This window comes from Canis lupus, assembly GCF_048164855.1.
Source record: "Canis lupus baileyi chromosome 1 unlocalized genomic scaffold, mCanLup2.hap1 SUPER_1_unloc_2, whole genome shotgun sequence".
NCBI lineage: Eukaryota > Metazoa > Chordata > Mammalia > Carnivora > Canidae > Canis > Canis lupus.
The window spans coordinates 359,023-375,438 of record NW_027326403.1 but is presented as its reverse complement, the minus strand read 5'-3'; the positions used below and the strand labels follow the sequence as shown (position 1 = coordinate 375,438).

General features: G+C 52.9%; 1 protein-coding gene and 1 long non-coding RNA gene across 4 annotated transcripts in view; one reads left to right on the top strand and one right to left on the bottom strand.

The window, feature by feature from the left end:
* Positions 1-3,609: 3,609 nt before the first annotated feature.
* BRSK1 (BR serine/threonine kinase 1) overlaps positions 3,610-16,416 on the top strand; it is a 17,743-nt gene continuing 4,936 nt past the window's right edge. The window contains exons 1-13 of one of the 2 annotated variants that reach the window (XM_072818694.1): positions 3,610-3,880; positions 5,630-5,724; positions 5,819-5,904; positions 7,677-7,817; positions 10,714-10,830; positions 10,911-10,944; positions 11,028-11,096; positions 13,877-14,023; positions 14,367-14,398; positions 14,661-14,831; positions 15,376-15,473; positions 15,684-15,843; positions 16,030-16,090. In XM_072818694.1, coding sequence (XP_072674795.1) covers positions 3,745-3,880; positions 5,630-5,724; positions 5,819-5,904; positions 7,677-7,817; positions 10,714-10,830; positions 10,911-10,944; positions 11,028-11,096; positions 13,877-14,023; positions 14,367-14,398; positions 14,661-14,831; positions 15,376-15,473; positions 15,684-15,843; positions 16,030-16,090 — 1,347 coding nt within the window. In that variant the 5' untranslated portion in view covers positions 3,610-3,744. Of the gene's footprint in view, positions 3,881-5,629; positions 5,725-5,818; positions 5,909-7,676; positions 7,818-10,713; positions 10,831-10,910; positions 10,945-11,027; positions 11,097-13,876; positions 14,024-14,366; positions 14,399-14,660; positions 14,832-15,375; positions 15,474-15,683; positions 15,844-16,029; positions 16,091-16,416 lie in introns of those variants that run through there. The other variant, XM_072818695.1, reaches the window with a different exon arrangement.
* On the bottom strand, positions 5,437-7,458 carry LOC140629176 (uncharacterized). Of its 2 annotated transcripts, none has more exons than XR_012027030.1 (2): positions 7,046-7,458; positions 5,437-5,883 (listed from the first exon to the last, which is right to left on the bottom strand). It is a non-coding gene; the product is annotated as an uncharacterized lncRNA (long non-coding RNA). The 2 variants fall into 2 exon arrangements; XR_012027031.1 differs by lacking the exon at positions 7,046-7,458 and adding an exon at positions 6,483-6,638.

The window sequence follows — 16,416 nt, the reverse complement described above, 5'->3', positions numbered from 1 at the left end:
GCCTGGTGTGTTCCAGGTTATATTTGGGGCGGAAATAGGAAGACAACATAAAAGCTACACGCACAGTGGGCAGTGTTTGTAGCACTGAACAGAATAGCTCTCATCTGGGCTCCCACCCCCAACCCCTGTACCCTATTGTATTAGTTTTCTGTTGCTGCCTTTAAATTATAAAAAATGTGGTGGCATGGGGACACCTGGGTAGCTCAGCGGTAGAGCTTCTGCCTTCAGCTCAGGGCATAGTCCCCTGTCCCAGTATCGAGTCCTGCATCAGGCTTCCTGCGAGGAGCCTGCTTCTCCCTCTATGTCTCTGCCTCTCTCTCTCTCTGTGTCTGTGTCGGTCATGAATAAATAAAATCTTTAAAAAAATTTTGGTGGCTTAAAACAACAGATTTATTATCCTATAGTTCTGCTGGTTAGAAGTCCAAAGTGGTTCTTACTGAGTTTGAACCAGGGTGTCGGCAGGGCTGTGTTCCTTCTGGAAGCTCTAGGAGAGAATCTGCTTCCTGCCTCTTCTGGCGTCTGGAGGACACCCACACGCCTGGGGTTGTGACTGCATTGCTTTGGCTTCTGCTTCCATCATCATCCCATCTCTTTCTCTGACTCTGCTGCCTGCCCCTCAGAAGGACCCTTGTGATTACATTTAGGGTGCACCCCAATAACCAGGATCATCTTCCCATCTCAATATCTTCAACTCAATCACATCTGCAAAGTCCCTTTGGCTCTATAAGGTGATACATGCACAGGTTCTGGGAATTAGAATGTGGGCATCTCTGGGGACTGTTATTTACCCTCCCAAACTTATATACACCTAGGTACAAGTCAGTTTATATTATTTACAACATGTAAATGTTGCCTTTACCTCTGCCACTCCCCCTGCTTGTGCTCTCTCTCTCAAATAAATAAATGAAATCTTTTTTTTTTTTAGATTTTATTTATTTGAGAAACAGATACCGAGTGAGAGCAGAAGCGAGGAGGAGAGAGAGAAGCACGCTCCCCGTGGAGCAGGGAGCCAAATGTGGGGCTCAATCCCAGGACCCCAGGATCATGACCTGAACCCAAGGCAGATGCTTAACCAACTGACCCACCCATGGGCCCCTAAATTTAAAAAAATAATAACTAAAAAAAATTACAGAATACCAGGCATATGGTTACCCAGCTTCTTTTTAAAAAAAATATTTTATTTATTTATGAGAGAGAGAGAGAGAGAGAGGCAGAGGGGATCCCTGGGTGGCTCAGGGGTTTAGCGTCTAGACGCCTTTGGCCCAGGGCGCAATCCTGGAGTCCCGGGATGGAGTCCCACATCGGGCTCCCAGCGTGGAGCCTGCTTCTCCCTCCACCTGTGTCCCTGCCTCTCTCTCTCTCTCTCTCTCTCTCTCTCTCTATGTCTATCATAAATAAATAAATATTTTTTTAAAAAGGAGAGAGAGGGATCCCTGGGTGGCGCAGCGGTTTGGCGCCTGCCTTTGGCCCAGGGCGCGATCCTGGAGACCCGGGATCGAGTCCCACGTCGGGCTCCCGGTGCATGGAGTCTGCTTCTCCCTCTGCCTGTGTCTCTGCCTCTCTCTCTCTCTCTGTGTGACTATCATAAATAAAATTAAAAAAAATTAAAAAAAAAAAAAAGGAGAGAGAGAGAGGCAGAGACACAGGCGGAGGGAGAAGCAGGCTCCATGCAGGGAGCCTGACATGGGACTTGACCCTGGGTCTCCAGGATCACACCCTGGGCTGAAGGCGGCACTAAACCGCCAAGCCACTGGGGCTGCCCGGTTACGCTGCTTCTAAGGCCCTATATGATCTGTCTCTTCGCCTCATTTTCTCTCTCTCTCCCCCTCACTTGCTCCCCTCTGGCCACACAGGGCCTTCAATGTTCCCACAACACACCAGGAACACTCCCACCACAGGGCCTTTGCATTTGCTATCCCCTACATGGAAGGTACTTTGTCCACACAGCTCGGACCCTCATTTTCCTTCAACATCCCCACACTGGAGGAGTCTTTCTTGGCACCATATCAAAAATCATACTCTACCCAATGAACACTTCCTGTCCCCCTCCCTGCTTTAATCTGCTCTTTAGCACTGGTCTCCACTGTCAAACATACCAAATATTTTGCTCATCTTGCTTATCACTCGCCTCACCCACTGCAGTGGGAGCTCCACAGGGCAGGGATCTTGATTGATTGGGATAGTTGCCGTCCCCTCAGCATATGGATAGTGCCAGCTCAGATTTACCACTCAATAAAGATTCATGGAATGAAGATGGTTGACTAAGAGAATAGAAGCTCTTGGATCCACGTTCTAGGGGACTTAGGGATTAAAGGGATGCCTAACACCTTTGGGTACTTGATATGGGGGAGTCCTGGATTATGTGGATATCTATGTGATGTGCCATGGTGGGGGGGTGTATAATTATATGAAGGCCCATATAAAGATTGAGGAGACCCTCTTGTGGGCACAGAGAATATTCAGGGGTCTAAACACACAGGGACCTAAGGGAGTTCTGGAAGGTTCTCAACGGGAGCATTGAGAATCCTAAATGGAATGGATGGGTCCCCTAGTGCTGGTGGGGAAAGGAGGCCTGGGGGTGAGGGCAGGCTTGGAGGCCTGGAGAAGCAGGGATGAGTCTTAGTCGGGCAACTCCCAAATTATTTCCCTCTTAGTCTGCCCCTGCAGTGTGTCCCTGTGTTCCCCAGCATGTGCCCTGCACCTGTGCACCTGTGGACCGGTACCAACACCACTGTGGGTTTAAGGTTCTCCTCGCCATCGCTCTCCCTTTCCACCTGTCCATTCCTCTTCCTGACCCCCATCCCTTTCCACCTCTCTCCCACTCTTCTCTCTGACTCTCCATCCTTCTGTCTTTCTTCCACATTGTTCCCGCCTTGTCCCTGTCTCTCTGTCTCCCCGCCCGGTTCTCTCGGTATCGCTGTCTCTCCCGGTCCCCATCACATCTCTTCCATCTCCCTGTCTCTGTCTCTCCAGCTCTTCGTCCCTGCCTGCTCTTCCGTCTCTGCCCACCGCTGCATGGTCCCTTGCCTGCGCCAGCGCTGTCGCCGAGTGTCCCCGTCTCTATTTCAGACTCCCTCTCCCTTTGTGCGGCTCCATCCCTGCCCTGGTCTCTTGGCTCCGCATCTCGGTCCCTTGCCTCTCCTCCATCCTCTCTCCTCCTGCATCCCTCCATCCTCCCTGCACCCTCCCACCTCTTCGCCATCCCTCCGGCGCCCAGGCCCGCCCCCTGCCCCGGCTCCCCCTCCCCCCTCCGAAAGGGTTAACTTTGGGGAAGGGCCCGGAGTCCCCGGATGGTGATGTCAGCGTGCCGGAGAGAAAGGACGAGGTGGCGGGGGGAGGAGGAGAGGAGGAGGAGGCGGAGGAGAGAGGGCGCGTGGGGGGGTGGGGGGGACCTCGGCCTGCAGCATCCGCCGGCCCGCACCTCAGACCCCCCCGGCGGGGGGAGGCGCAGGAAGGGGGGGGCCGGCCAGGGACGGGCTGGGGAGGGGGGGCCGCGCAGCCCCCCCGGGCCATGCTGACTCCCGGGGCCTGACCCCCCCTCCCCCGGGCCAGCCCCCCCTCCCCCAGCTCCGCGGCCCGCCGACGGGGGGGGGCGCCCAGCTCAGCCCCCTGGGGACCCCCGGAGAGGTGGGGAGCAGCCGGGGGGGCCGGGACGGAGCTGTCGCCGGCCCCCACCGGAGGGACGGGGCGACCTGCCGCAGGGGGGGCGGCCGGGGGGCCGGTCGGGCCGGGACCAAGGGCACCATGTCGTCCGGGGCCAAGGAGGGGGGCGGGGGTTCCCCCGCCTACCACCTCCCGCACCCACACCCACACCCACCCCAGCATGCCCAATATGTGGGCCCCTATCGCCTGGAGAAGACGCTGGGAAAAGGACAGACAGGTGAGCCTGGGGAGGGGACACCTGGGGCGGGGGGCTGGAGAGCTGGGGGCAGAGGGCGGGACTCATGGGTATTCAAAGGGCAGGGGCCGAATGCCCAGACCCAGGGGTCCCTCACAGAGAGGGGACTTGGGGTCCAGTGTGCTGGGTCCCGAGGTTGGAGGGGGCTGGGGGCTTGGACTCCTGGAGGGAGGTGCTGAGGCCCAAAGGCTCCCACCTCATGGGGGTCAGAAGTTGGAAGGGCTCCAGGGCCACGATGGGGAAGGGAGGCCGGCCTGCAGCAAGGGATCATCAGCCTGCACCAGGAGCTGAGGTGCTTGCTGCAGTACGCCACGGGATGGGGGTGCACCCCGGGGCAGCCGCTTCCCTCTGCACTGCTCTCTGGCTGAGGAGGGCCTCAGGCTCTCCTGGCAGGCTGTCTGGGTGACCAGCAGTGAGGCTCGGGTGATGGGGTCTGCAGCATTCTCCCCATTCCAGCATGCTGGCTCAGTGTGGGGAACAGAAATTGACAGGGAAAGTCAAATCTCCCAGGAGTGCTTGTGGAATCAGGGGTCATCCTTTGCTGTTGCTAAAGGCTGGCTCCAGTCGGGGCCTCTTTCTTGCCAGGTGGAGGGTGGGTGGGTGTGAAGCAGGAGCTGCACACCCGTGTCCTAGGCAGGAGGCCCAGGGGTGGGCCCTCAATCTCTTGTGAAGCTGAGGTTCCAGGGCAACAGGGAAGGGAAAGGCTCAGACCTCAGGATCCTAGTGGTAAGGGTGTGAAGGTGTCACTGACCTGAATTCCTGAGTTATGGAAGAGGAAGGGGCCATGGGCCTGGACTCCTGGGTCTGAAGGAGGAGAAGCAGAGGGACTGGGGGCCTGGGCTTCTTGGTCTGAGGGAGGAGGGGGCTGGGGGCCTGGACTCCTGGGTCTGAGGGAGGAGGGGCTGAGGGACTGGGGGCCCAGGCTCCTGGGTGAGGGGGACTGAGGGAGGAGGGCTGGGGGCCTGAACTCCAGGATCTGTGGCTTTGGGCCTTACCCTTGGGAAGTAGGCATACTCTTGGGGTTTGCATGCTCCCAGCTACAGCTGCTACTAAAACCAGATTAAAGGAGGGGATTAAAAGGTCAGGGTTTAGGAGGAGGTGGAGGAGGATGGTCTGGGAAGGAGACAAATGTGAAAGTATATTCCTTGGGAGACATGGAGTCTCCAGAAGATTGAAGAGCAGAGAATTTAAGGAAGTGATGGGTTGAGAGAGAGAGAGAGGGAGAGAGAGACAGGGTGAATCAGGCAGGCAGGGAGACAAAATTATGGAGACACAGTGAGGAAAGATTCTGTGGAGAGATGGATTTGAAGGGGTACATGAGGACAGAGAATCAGGGAGAGAATCAGGAGTGGCTATGGAGGTGATGGCAGGCAGAGAGGGACAGACAACCAGAAGGGACAGAACAGGGGCATCTGGCTGTCGCAGTCAGTGGAGCCTGCAGCTCTTGGTTCTTGGTCTCGGGGTTATGAGTTTGAGACCCACGTGGGTGTAGAGACTATCTAAAGGAGGGGGGGCGGACAAAACAGAATGTCTATGTCTACAGGCAACAGCAAGAAGAGAATGTGTTTTGTGGGAATGGTAGCTGTCAGAGCCCTGGGAGCCCAGGTCAGGGTGATTCAGGCCAGCAGGGAAAGGAGGAGGAAAGGGGGTCATAATGGAGACTCAGGAGCCAGAGGCTGGGCGAGGGCTCTGGGACCACCCCCCCCCCCAGTTTCAGTCCTGCTTCCCCAGGGCTGGTTAAACTCGGGGTGCACTGCATCACGGGCCAGAAGGTCGCCATCAAGATCGTGAACCGGGAGAAGCTGTCGGAGTCAGTGCTGATGAAGGTGTGTGTGCACTGGAGGAGGAGATCCCTTTGGGGCTGAGGGGAGGGATGGGGGCCATGCTGACCTCCATTCCCATGTCCCGTGCTCCCCCCAGGTGGAGCGGGAGATCGCCATCCTGAAGCTTATTGAACACCCACATGTCCTCAAGCTGCACGATGTCTACGAGAACAAGAAATATTTGTAGGTATTTATAGACACCCAGCCCCCCTTTCACCCCCCACCCCAAGTTCCTAGGGTGGGACCTTTCTGGAAACAAGTCCTGGAGGGGCCTGGAGAGACTTAAGGTCTCCTGACTAGAGTCACGGAAGGGCCAGTCTGTCCCTTTGCTACTGCACAGAGGCCCTCCCACACATACATACACACACACATAATCCTTGCTCCCACACCGACTGGCCTAGACTGATGCGAAGGGCCAAATATGCCCTAGCAACAGGACAGCCGCATCAGCCATCCTGAATGGGGGACAGAGATCCATCCTGGCCCTTATTCCCAGCCTCAGGCCCCCACCATACTGGACTACAGGGAACATTCTCTGCTAGATAATCTGGATGCCCTCAACCAGATCCAGCTTGCTAAGGGCAGATCCCCACCTTACTCCTCTTCACTGAGGCAATGGGAGTTTAGCAAAGCCTGAGGCTCAGTGAATCCTCCTTCCTAAACCACCCCTCTCCTGATCCCTCATAACCATGGGTGCTGTGATGGACACCCCAAAAATGGCCTGCTTAGGAGTTCCGAGTCTGTGTCTCAAAGTTGATTACCCTCCAGGAAGATGGGAGTGGAGTCCAGCTGCCTACGGTACAGACAACAGGCCTTTGTCTGACTCTGGTGACCCAAGGGACAGCTGGGCTAGGCAGCGGGTGAGGGGCCAGATTCCTGCCCCCACCACAGAGTCCCCAGAATGAACTGACTCCATCCAATACCCATCAGATGCTGGGCAGGGTTTCCCCAGGCAGGAAGCGGCCCGGCCCCAGGGGCTCATGGGAATTGTAGTCCTCAGGCTGCCCCAGGTGTGGCAGCAGGGAGGGGCTTTGTCACCAACTGCTGGAGCTATCACTCCCACTCCACCTAGGTAGATAGAGGGGGCCCCATGGGAGTTTGGGTTTCACAGAGGACTATCAGCCTTCCCTGAGCTCATATAAATTGAACTCTTGTTCCCAGGGGCTGGTGGGAATCAGAGTTTAGCCTCCCGGAGCCTGATGGGATTTGGAGTCTTAGGGGTCCAGGTGCTGATGGAAAAAATTAAGAGCCCATGTCCCAGAAACTTCTGAGAGTTGGGAATTTTTAAACCTCTCAAGAGCTAATGGGACTTGTAGTCTTTTACCTTATGGTCGTTGACTTAGATTGGTGCACACTGCAGTCGTTATTTACCAGGAATTAATGAGAATTCGAGTTTCTACCTCCCAGAGGCTTACAGAAATGAGAGGCTCGGCTTTCCAGAAGCTGATGGGAGTGGAGGACGGGGGTGTCTTTATGTCCCAGCGTCCTGTGAGAATTGAGGTGTTTCTATCCTCCAGGTGCTAACAGAGTTGTCGTTATCTCCTGAAATAACTAGGAGTCAGAGTACTGATACTCCTAAAATTGCCATGGGAGTTGGCTGCCTAGAGCTGGGGGGAATTGAGTTTTCGTTTCCCAGAGGCTTGATGGGAATTGGAGTCTCTTTTGCTGAGGGACTCATGGGAATTGGTGTCTTCTTCTCCCCCTCCTCCCAGAGACTCATGGGAACTGGAGTCTTCTCCTCCCGGGGACTCATGGGAACTGAAGTCTCCCCCCACCCCCACCCCCACCCCCACCCCCACCCCCACCCTGTCCCGGGTCTCAGGAGACGGGATTCTTTGCTTACAGTGGGATGGAGGTCTTGTGCTGCGGTCCAAGGGCTTTTGAAAGAGGGAGACCAGGCTCTTTGGTCCTCCACATGCCCCTTCCAGCCCTCTGGCCCCTCCACGTCCCCCCAGGTACCTGGTTCTGGAACATGTCTCCGGAGGTGAGCTCTTTGACTACCTGGTAAAGAAGGGGAGACTGACACCCAAGGAGGCCCGGAAGTTCTTCCGCCAGATCGTGTCGGCGCTGGACTTCTGCCACAGCTACTCCATCTGGTGAGGGGGCAGCGGAGGGGAGGCTGGGATGAGCGCTGCCCACAAGGCTGACTGGAAGCCAGTGTGGTGCAGCCCCAAAATAAATCTTTATTCCTTTTTAAAAATTGAGATGTAACTCATGTATCATAAAATTCACCCTTTTAAAGTATAAAATTCAGTGGGGTTTGGTGGACCCAGTGTTGTGCATTGCTGCTATGTAATTTTGGAAGATTTTCCTCACCCCCAAAATCATCACCTTGTACCCATTAAGCAGTCACACACACACCCTCCCCCCAGCCTCCGACGACCACCAATCTGCTTTTTGTCTCCATGAGTTTGCCAATTCTGGACATTTCCTATAAATGAAACCATAGTATATGTGGTCTGTGTCTGGCTTCTTTCACTCAGCAAAATGTTTTCAGCGTTCATCCATGTGGTAGCATGTGTCAGTACTTCCTTCCTTTTCATGGCTGAACAGTATTCCATTGTGCAGATATGTCATATCTTGTTTATCCATTCCCCAGCTGATGGACACTTTAGTTGTTTCTGTTTTTTGGCTGTTGTAAATAACATGAATATGGGAACATTCAAGTGCATACCTGTGTTTTCAATTTTCAGGTACATCTCTGGGGGTGGAGTAGTCAGGTCATGTAGGAACTCTGCTTAGCCTTTTGAGGAAGTGCCAGATCATTCTCCAAAGCGACTGTACCCTTCACCATCCCCGCCAGCAGTGCATGAGGGTTCCAATCTCTGTATGTCCTTGCCAACACTTGTTATCATGTCATGTGACTTTTTAAAGAAAAGATTTTGGGACACCGGGGTGGCTCAGCAGTTAAAGTGTCTGCCTTTGGCTCAGAGCATGATCCTGGAGTCCCGGGATCAAGTCCCACATCGGGCTCCCTGCATGGAGCCTGCTTCTCCCTCTGCCTGTGTCTCTGCCTCTCTCTCTCTCTCTCTGTGTCTCTCATGAATAAATAAATAAAATATATTTTAAAAATTTTATTTATTTATTTATTTATTTATTTATTTATTTATTTATTTATTCATGAGAGACACACAGAGAGAGAGAGAGAGAGGCAGAGACACAGGCAGAGGGAGAAGCAGGCTCCCCGCAGGGAGTCTGATGCAAAACTCAATCCTAGGACCACAGGATCAGGACCTGAGCCAAAGGCAGATGCTCAACCACTGAGCCACCCAGGTGCCCCCATTTGACTTTTTGATAGCCATCCTAGCGGGTATGAAGTGGTACCTCATTGTGGTTTTGATTTGTATTTCCCTGATGACTAATGATGTAGAACATCTTTCCATGTGCTTATTGGCCATTCATTTATCTTCCTTGAAAAAAATGTCCATTCAGATCCTTTGCCCATTTTTTATTGAGTTGTCTTTTTATTATTGAGTTGTAAGAATTCTTTATTCTGAGAAAAGATAGGTCTAGGAGTTACTCCTAAGGGTTCTTTATTCTAAGAACAAATATTTTATTAACTGTATTTTTCAAGTTTTTTCTCCCAGTCTGTGACATGCTTTTCAGTTTTAAATTTTTTTAATTTAATTTTTTTAAACAACTTTTAAAAATTCTTTAAGTAATCTCTACATCCAATGTGGGGCTTGAACTTAGGACCCCAAGATCAAGAGTTGTGCGCTTGGGGCACCTGGGTGGCTCAGTCAGTTAACCATCTGACTGCAGCTCAGGTCATGATCTTATGGTCCTGGGATCACCCCATGCTCAGCAGGGAATCTCCTTGTCCCTCTGCCCCCCTCCCCCGCCATGCTCTGTCTCAAATAAATAAATAAACCCCCCCCAAAAAAAAGAGAAAAAAGGTCACACACTGTTCCAAACGAACTAGCCAGGCACGCCACTTTTGTGTTTTTGTAGGAATGTTTTTTGAAAAGCAAGTTTTAAATTCTGATAAACTCAAGTTGGTCAATATTTTTTGTACAGTTTATGCTTTTTCTGCCCAGTCTATAGATCCTTGCCCAGCTCAAGGTCCCTAAGGCTTCCTCTTACATTTGCTTCTGGAAGTTATATAGTTTTAGCTCTTGCATTTAGGCCCATGATACATTTCAAATTAATATTTGTCTGTGATGTGAGGTAAGGGTTGAAGTTTGTTTTTTTGGCATGTAAATGTCCATAGGAAAATACCATCTTTTTCTCGGTGAATGGCCTTGAGCTTGTCTTTTCAGCCTTATTTGTTTGCACTCCTTCAGTCTCTGGGATAGAGATTGGGGTGGGTATCGGGGCAGAGGGGCTCAGAGTTCCGCAGGGAGTAAAGATTGGTAATGGAAAAGCATCCCATTTAAATTGTCAACACCTCCCTATGGACAAGACCCTGTCAAAATCCTGACATTAAAAACACTGACCTCTAGGGGGCAATAGTCAACATGTTTAACAACAGGTATGACCCAGTTACTGACCACTTCCAACAGAAACTGTAGAATCCTCAGCGCTCCCCCACCAAGATATCAAACCTTAAAACTTGAGGAATTTTGCTCCAGGGGAGAGGGCAGGTGTCTCCAGGAAGGGACCAGTGACTGGCTTGGGGTGACATTATTATTATTCAGTATGGAAGTAGCTCAACATTAGCCCTCTTAACTCAGAATATCTCACTTAGTACCTATTCAAATATTTGTGGATAAAATCATATACTATCTGGGGTCTCCTATTAAATAATCCAGTGGAGGAAAGAGAGTATGTATGGGTGTAGATAAGGCCTGAGTTGGTAACAGATTTGCCCTGAGTTGGTAACAGATGAGGCTGGGGGATGGGCACATGGGGCTTCCTTATATTCTTCTATTTGGGAGCATGTTTGAAATTGTCCATAATAGTTTCCAGAAGGGCCCACCTCTGAGATATAGTAACCAGGGCCTCGGCCTCTGGGAGGAGACCAGAGGCCTGAGCCCCACCTGCCTGCCTCAGCCACAGAGACCTGAAGCCTGAGAACCTGCTTTTGGATGAGAAAAACAACATCCGCATCGCAGACTTTGGCATGGCATCCCTGCAGGTGGGGGACAGCCTCCTGGAGACCAGCTGTGGGTGAGTGGGGGCCTGGCCTCCGTCGTCCCGGGGAGGGAGTGAGAAGCCGGCCAGAAGCTCACACCACCTCTCTCCCTCAGGTCCCCCCACTATGCATGTCCAGAGGTGATTAAGGTGAGTGAGCAGGTGGAGAGGAGGGAGGCATGGCAGGAGTGTGGTGGACAGACTCAGTCATGGCAGGGCCTTCTCCTTTCCAGGGGGAGAAGTATGACGGCCGCCGGGCAGATATGTGGAGCTGCGGAGTCATCCTCTTTGCCCTGCTTGTGGTAAGGTGCCCTTCACCTCTCCTGCTCCATCTTCTAGAACAATCCTGCCTGGTGGGAGCATAGAACATGAAGTTCCATCCTCCCCTTGGGGGTTGTCTTCCAAATATTTAACTGGTAACAGGAAGGTGGGAGGTATTAACCATCAGACCAAGATCCTGGAGCAACCCCCCATACCCCATCTCTGTGCCCAGAGCTAGCCAGTCAGAAAACCGTGAGCCAGTCCAGGGTGTTCCAGAAAGGGATACGGCCACCAGCAGCCCTGGAGGGGCTTGGGACAATGGCTATTCTCAGGTGTTTGTTGCAATATGGTAGTAACTAGTATAACCAGACCACGCCTGTCGGCCTGGCCCTTCCCCCAGGGCCTTTGCACCTACTCTTCTCGGCCTAGAATGCTCTTCCATCCCTACTAGTCCCATTGCCAATCTGGTTCACACCTAGACTGTTCTTCACCCTCAGTTCAATATTCATTTCTTAAGGAAGCCTCCCTTGTCCACCCCAACCCCTCATGAGGTCAGGCCCTCTGGGGGAGGCTCTGTCCTTCCTGGCAACTCTCAGAGTTGGCCATTGGTGTTGAGCTATGCAGTTCCTTGTACGGTGTCTCCTTTTCTTTCTAAATCATCAGCTCCCAGAAATCAGGGCTTTTGTCTTTGTGTGTTTTGTTCCATTGGCTCAACATGGTGACCTGGGTTGGCACAGCAGCCCTCATGAACTTACATGGGACAAATAAATTGGCAGCTTACTCTGTGCCAGGCACTGTTCCTCGTGTACTTGTCTCAAAAGCCCTAACGAGAAGTGACTGGCCCATGGGCACATGCTTACCAGTGGTAGGGCTGGGATCTGTGTTCGCTCTCATCACCACTAGCCTGTGTGACAGAGGGGACTGAGGCTGAACAGGCATGCCCAGGGCTCCCAGCTCCCCCTCTCCAGGAAGGTGGGGGGATGCCTGAGAAGCGGGTGCAAACGCTACAGGCTTCAGCCCTCCTGCAGCTGGCTACTCTGGAGCCCACCCAATTGAGTTCCAACCCCTGCTCCACCACCTTGAGCAAGCAAGTCAGTCTCCCTCTCTAGGCCTGTTGCCTCATTTACCCAATGGGGGTACCTACGGTACCTGGAGTCACCAGCATTTCCATAGACTGTTCCACAGTCAGCCCTCTGAGCAGCGCTCAATTATTAGTTGTCATACTTCATTACTATTATTATTACAGCTGATCCTTATAATTTCTGGATTATGATCCTCCATATTTGCAAAGTTGCATACTCACTGCAGTTTACATCCTCAAAATCATCACTGCTCTTGGTGTTTTCAAGGTCATCCTCAGACATGCACAGGGTGGAGAAAAATTTGAGTCCCTGTCGCATGTGTTCCTGCCGAGGTGGCACAGGGCAACCCTGGGCTTTTTTTTTACCCTTATTTCAGTTAATCTTGTGCACAGGTGTGTTTTTTGCGGTCTACTGAGTGCCGCATTTTGTTTTGTTTTGTTTTGTTTTTTGCTTTTTTGCGTTTTTTTAAAAAAGATTTTATTTATTCATGAGAAACACAGAGAGGCAGAGACAGGCAGAGGGAGAAGCAGGCTCCCTGCTTGGAGCCTGATGCAGGACTCAATCCCAGGATCCCAGTGCGGACTCACACTGTCACCCCTGCAAGTCTATGTCCAGCATCTTCTCCCCCTCCCCAACTTCATTGCAAAACCCGGCTCCCCTCTCACACTGCCTGCTTTCTTGGCCCTGTACTTCCTCATCACATGCACTCCCAGCTGTCTCATTCCACGTGTCCATTTGTTGTTTGTCCTCCCCACTACTCCTTCAACAACCATTGCCTATTTTTTAAAAATTTTTTTATTTATTGAGAGAGAGACCAAGCATGAGCAGGGGGCAGAGGCAGAAGGAGAAGCAGACTCCCCACTGAGCAGGGAGCCTGACACAAGACTTGATCCCAGGACCCCAGGATCCTGACCTGAGCCAAAGGCAGATGCTTAACTGACTGAGCCACCCAGGCCCCCCTCAACCATCATTTATCAATTCAGGCATTATTCTAGACAAAGCTCTTTGGGCACAGGGACCTGGTGTGTCCCCTGCTCCATCCCTCTCAGCCAGATCAGAACCTGAGAGACAGCAAGTGTGCCCTCATGACATAGCTCCTAAAGTTCATTTACTCACCAGGGTCTCTAGGGTGTGAGCTCTAGGAGGGCAAGAGCTTGTTTTGTCCATCATGAGATCCCTGACCCCAAATGGATGCTCACCTTTTGTTGAATGAATGCATGAGGATTACCCCTTCTGAAAGTGGTCTGGGGAGAAAACTTTTTAAGATGCAGCCTCCAGGATCCCTGGGTGGTGCAGCAGTTTAGCGCCTGCCTTTGGCCCAGGGCGCGATCCTAGAGACCCAAGATCGAATCCCACATCGGGCTCCCGGTGCATGGAGCCTGCTTCTCCCTCTGCCTGTGTCTCTGCCTCTCTCTCTTTCTCTGTGTGACTATCATAAATAAATAATAATAAAAAAAAAAAAGATGCAGCCTCCAAGCCACAACCCCAGCCTCTTAAGCACTGGGGCCTAACTTGTCCATTGCCAAGTCCCTGCTCTGTCACTCACCAGCTCAGAGGCCTTGGGCAAATTGCTGGATCTCTGCATGCCTCAGTTTCCCCATCTGTAAAGTAGGATAATTATAGTCCCCTCCGTCCTAGTGCTTGTGGTAAGGACTTGACATGTCAGTTTGCCAAGTGCTTAGGCTTTCAACTGATACATCCTAAGCTCTATGTGAGGGGTCCTGTTATTTCTCACTCAGGGGGCTCTGCCCTTTGATGATGACAATCTCCGCCAGCTGCTGGAGAAGGTGAAACGGGGCGTCTTCCATATGCCCCACTTCATCCCTCCAGACTGCCAGAGCCTCCTGCGAGGGATGATTGAAGTGGAGCCTGAAAAAAGGCTCAGTGTGAGTTGGAATGAGCGGTGGGTCCTGAGGACAGAATCCCTAGGGGGCGGATGAGGATGGATTTCCAGGGTCTGCAAAACTATCCACTCCAAACTGGAGAGGACCCCCTTGGCAGGAGGGATGCCACCGTGCATGTGGGCCTTGTCCTCCCAGTGCTATCTGCAATAGTGGTAGGTTGAGGTGCTCAGTCTCCACTAGGGGAAGACCTAAACTGTCATCCTGCCCCTGGTGGAGAGGAGGGGGCACTGCCACGGACCCCCAATGCCTCCTCATCAACTTTCCTTGAGGCCTACTGTGTTCATACCACCTCACTTCTGCTTCTCTACACCCACCCTCCGTACAGCTGGAGCAAATTCAGAAACATCCCTGGTACCTGTGAGTATGGGGACCAGGGTACCTGGTTCCCTGGGGGAGGAAGGGACGGGGCCCAAATTTCAAGGGACCCCAGCAGGAGAACCAGCCAGAAGCTGGGATGCCAAAGTTCCTCAATGAGGAGGGGCTAGGGACTCAGGTTTCTGGGTCCTGGGGGAAAAGGACACAGGCGGAGCAGGTTGGGACCCAGAATACCTGCATCTTGGGTGGAGAGGGCTCGAATCCCGGAAGCCCGGTCCCCTGTAACCTTTCTCCCTCTCCCCAGGGGTGGGAAACACGAGCCAGACCCCTGCCTGGAGCCAGCCCCAGGCCGGCGGGTGGCCATGCGGAGCCTGCCATCGAATGGAGAGCTGGACCCCGACGTCCTGGAGAGCATGGCTTCGCTGGGCTGTTTCAGGGACCGCGAGCGGCTGCACCGCGAGCTGCGCAGCGAGGAGTAAGGCCCCCTGCCCTCAGCATACACCTGCTGCCCAGGTGCCCTCGTCCGGCGAGCAGCGGCAGCGCCCCAGATGGCCAGCAGACGGCGCGCCCAGGCCCCGCGCACGCGCAGACTCCCTGAGGCGTGGCACTCAGGCTGCTAGACAGGGAGGGCGTAGCCTAAAGCTCCCAGATGGTGCTGTTCCCGGAGGAACCACGAGGGGGCTGAAGGGCCAGTGGAAAAAAGGCAGACCAGATGCTGAGATGTATCAATAGGTGCTCAGACAGACTTAGTGTCCCACTGAGCGCTTACAAAAAGTAAGTGTGGAGTTATTAGGTATTATTATTATTCCTACTACTGCTATTATTGTTAAGGAAGAGTCAGATGTACCCCGACACAAAAAAACTCACCATATTGATACCTAGGAAGATGGAACCATGGACAGAGATACTGGGTGTACCAAGCCCTCCGGGAGCCACAGCTGCAGGGAGGGGGTGAGACCTCTGGAACCCGACCTCTGACCCCAATCCTCTCCTACCCCCTTATTCCCCTTCCCCGTCAGGGAGAACCAGGAAAAGATGATATATTATCTGCTTTTGGATCGAAAGGAGCGGTATCCCAGCTGTGAGGACCAGGACTTGCCTCCCCGGAATGATGTCGGTGAGGAGACAGAGCTGGAAGTACAGACCCCAAATTCCAGGGGGAGGAAGGAGCTGCAAGCCCTTAGCTTCTGGGTTTAGAGCCCCTGACTTGCTCTGTGACCTTGACACAACTCTCCGTCTTGGGCCTCTGTTTCCCTGTGTGTATGAATGCCATGTACAGCTGGACCAAGACATCTTCTGATAGAGTTAAAACTCTCTTTGCCCTCAGATCCTCCTCGGAAACGTGTGGATTCCCCCATGCTGAGCCGTCATGGGAAGCGGAGGCCAGAGCGGAAGTCCATGGAAGTTCTGAGCATCACAGATGCTGGGGGCGGTGGCTCCCCGGTGCCCACCCGACGGGCCCTGGAGATGGCCCAGCACAGTCAGAGGTGGGAGCCCCTGTTTCTCCAGTGGATCCAGAGTTCTAGCCCCAATTCCACCTCAGTGGTCCCTCTCTAGGCCTCAGGTCCTCATCTCAAAGGCACGAGGAAGGGAGAGGACATCTGAGCCTCGTGAAACCCATACACCTGTTTGTTTGTTTGTTTGTTTGTTTGTTTAATCTCTCCTGGAAACAGATCACGTAGTGTCAGTGGAGCATCCACCGGTCTGTCCTCCAGCCCTCTCAGCAGCCCAAGGGTAAGGCCAGCTCCCCAGTTAAGAAGGAGCAAGGGGGTGAAGACACTGGAGCAAAGATTGTGCAGCAGAAACTATAATTCCCATGAAGTCTTGAGGCATTGCCTCTTTGTCCCTATAGGGCCCCAATCCCAAAGCCGCATGAGTAGTTGGGCATTTCCACCTCCTGTAGGATTGGGTTTTTAGTGTATGTCGAGGGTTCATTTATTCACTTAACAAAAGCTAACTGAGCACCTCCTTTGTACCAGTCACTGTGCTAGGTCTATAGCAGTGAGCATGGTAGAAAAAGTTTCTGTCAACCTAACACTGTGGGTTGGGAGGGGAAAATA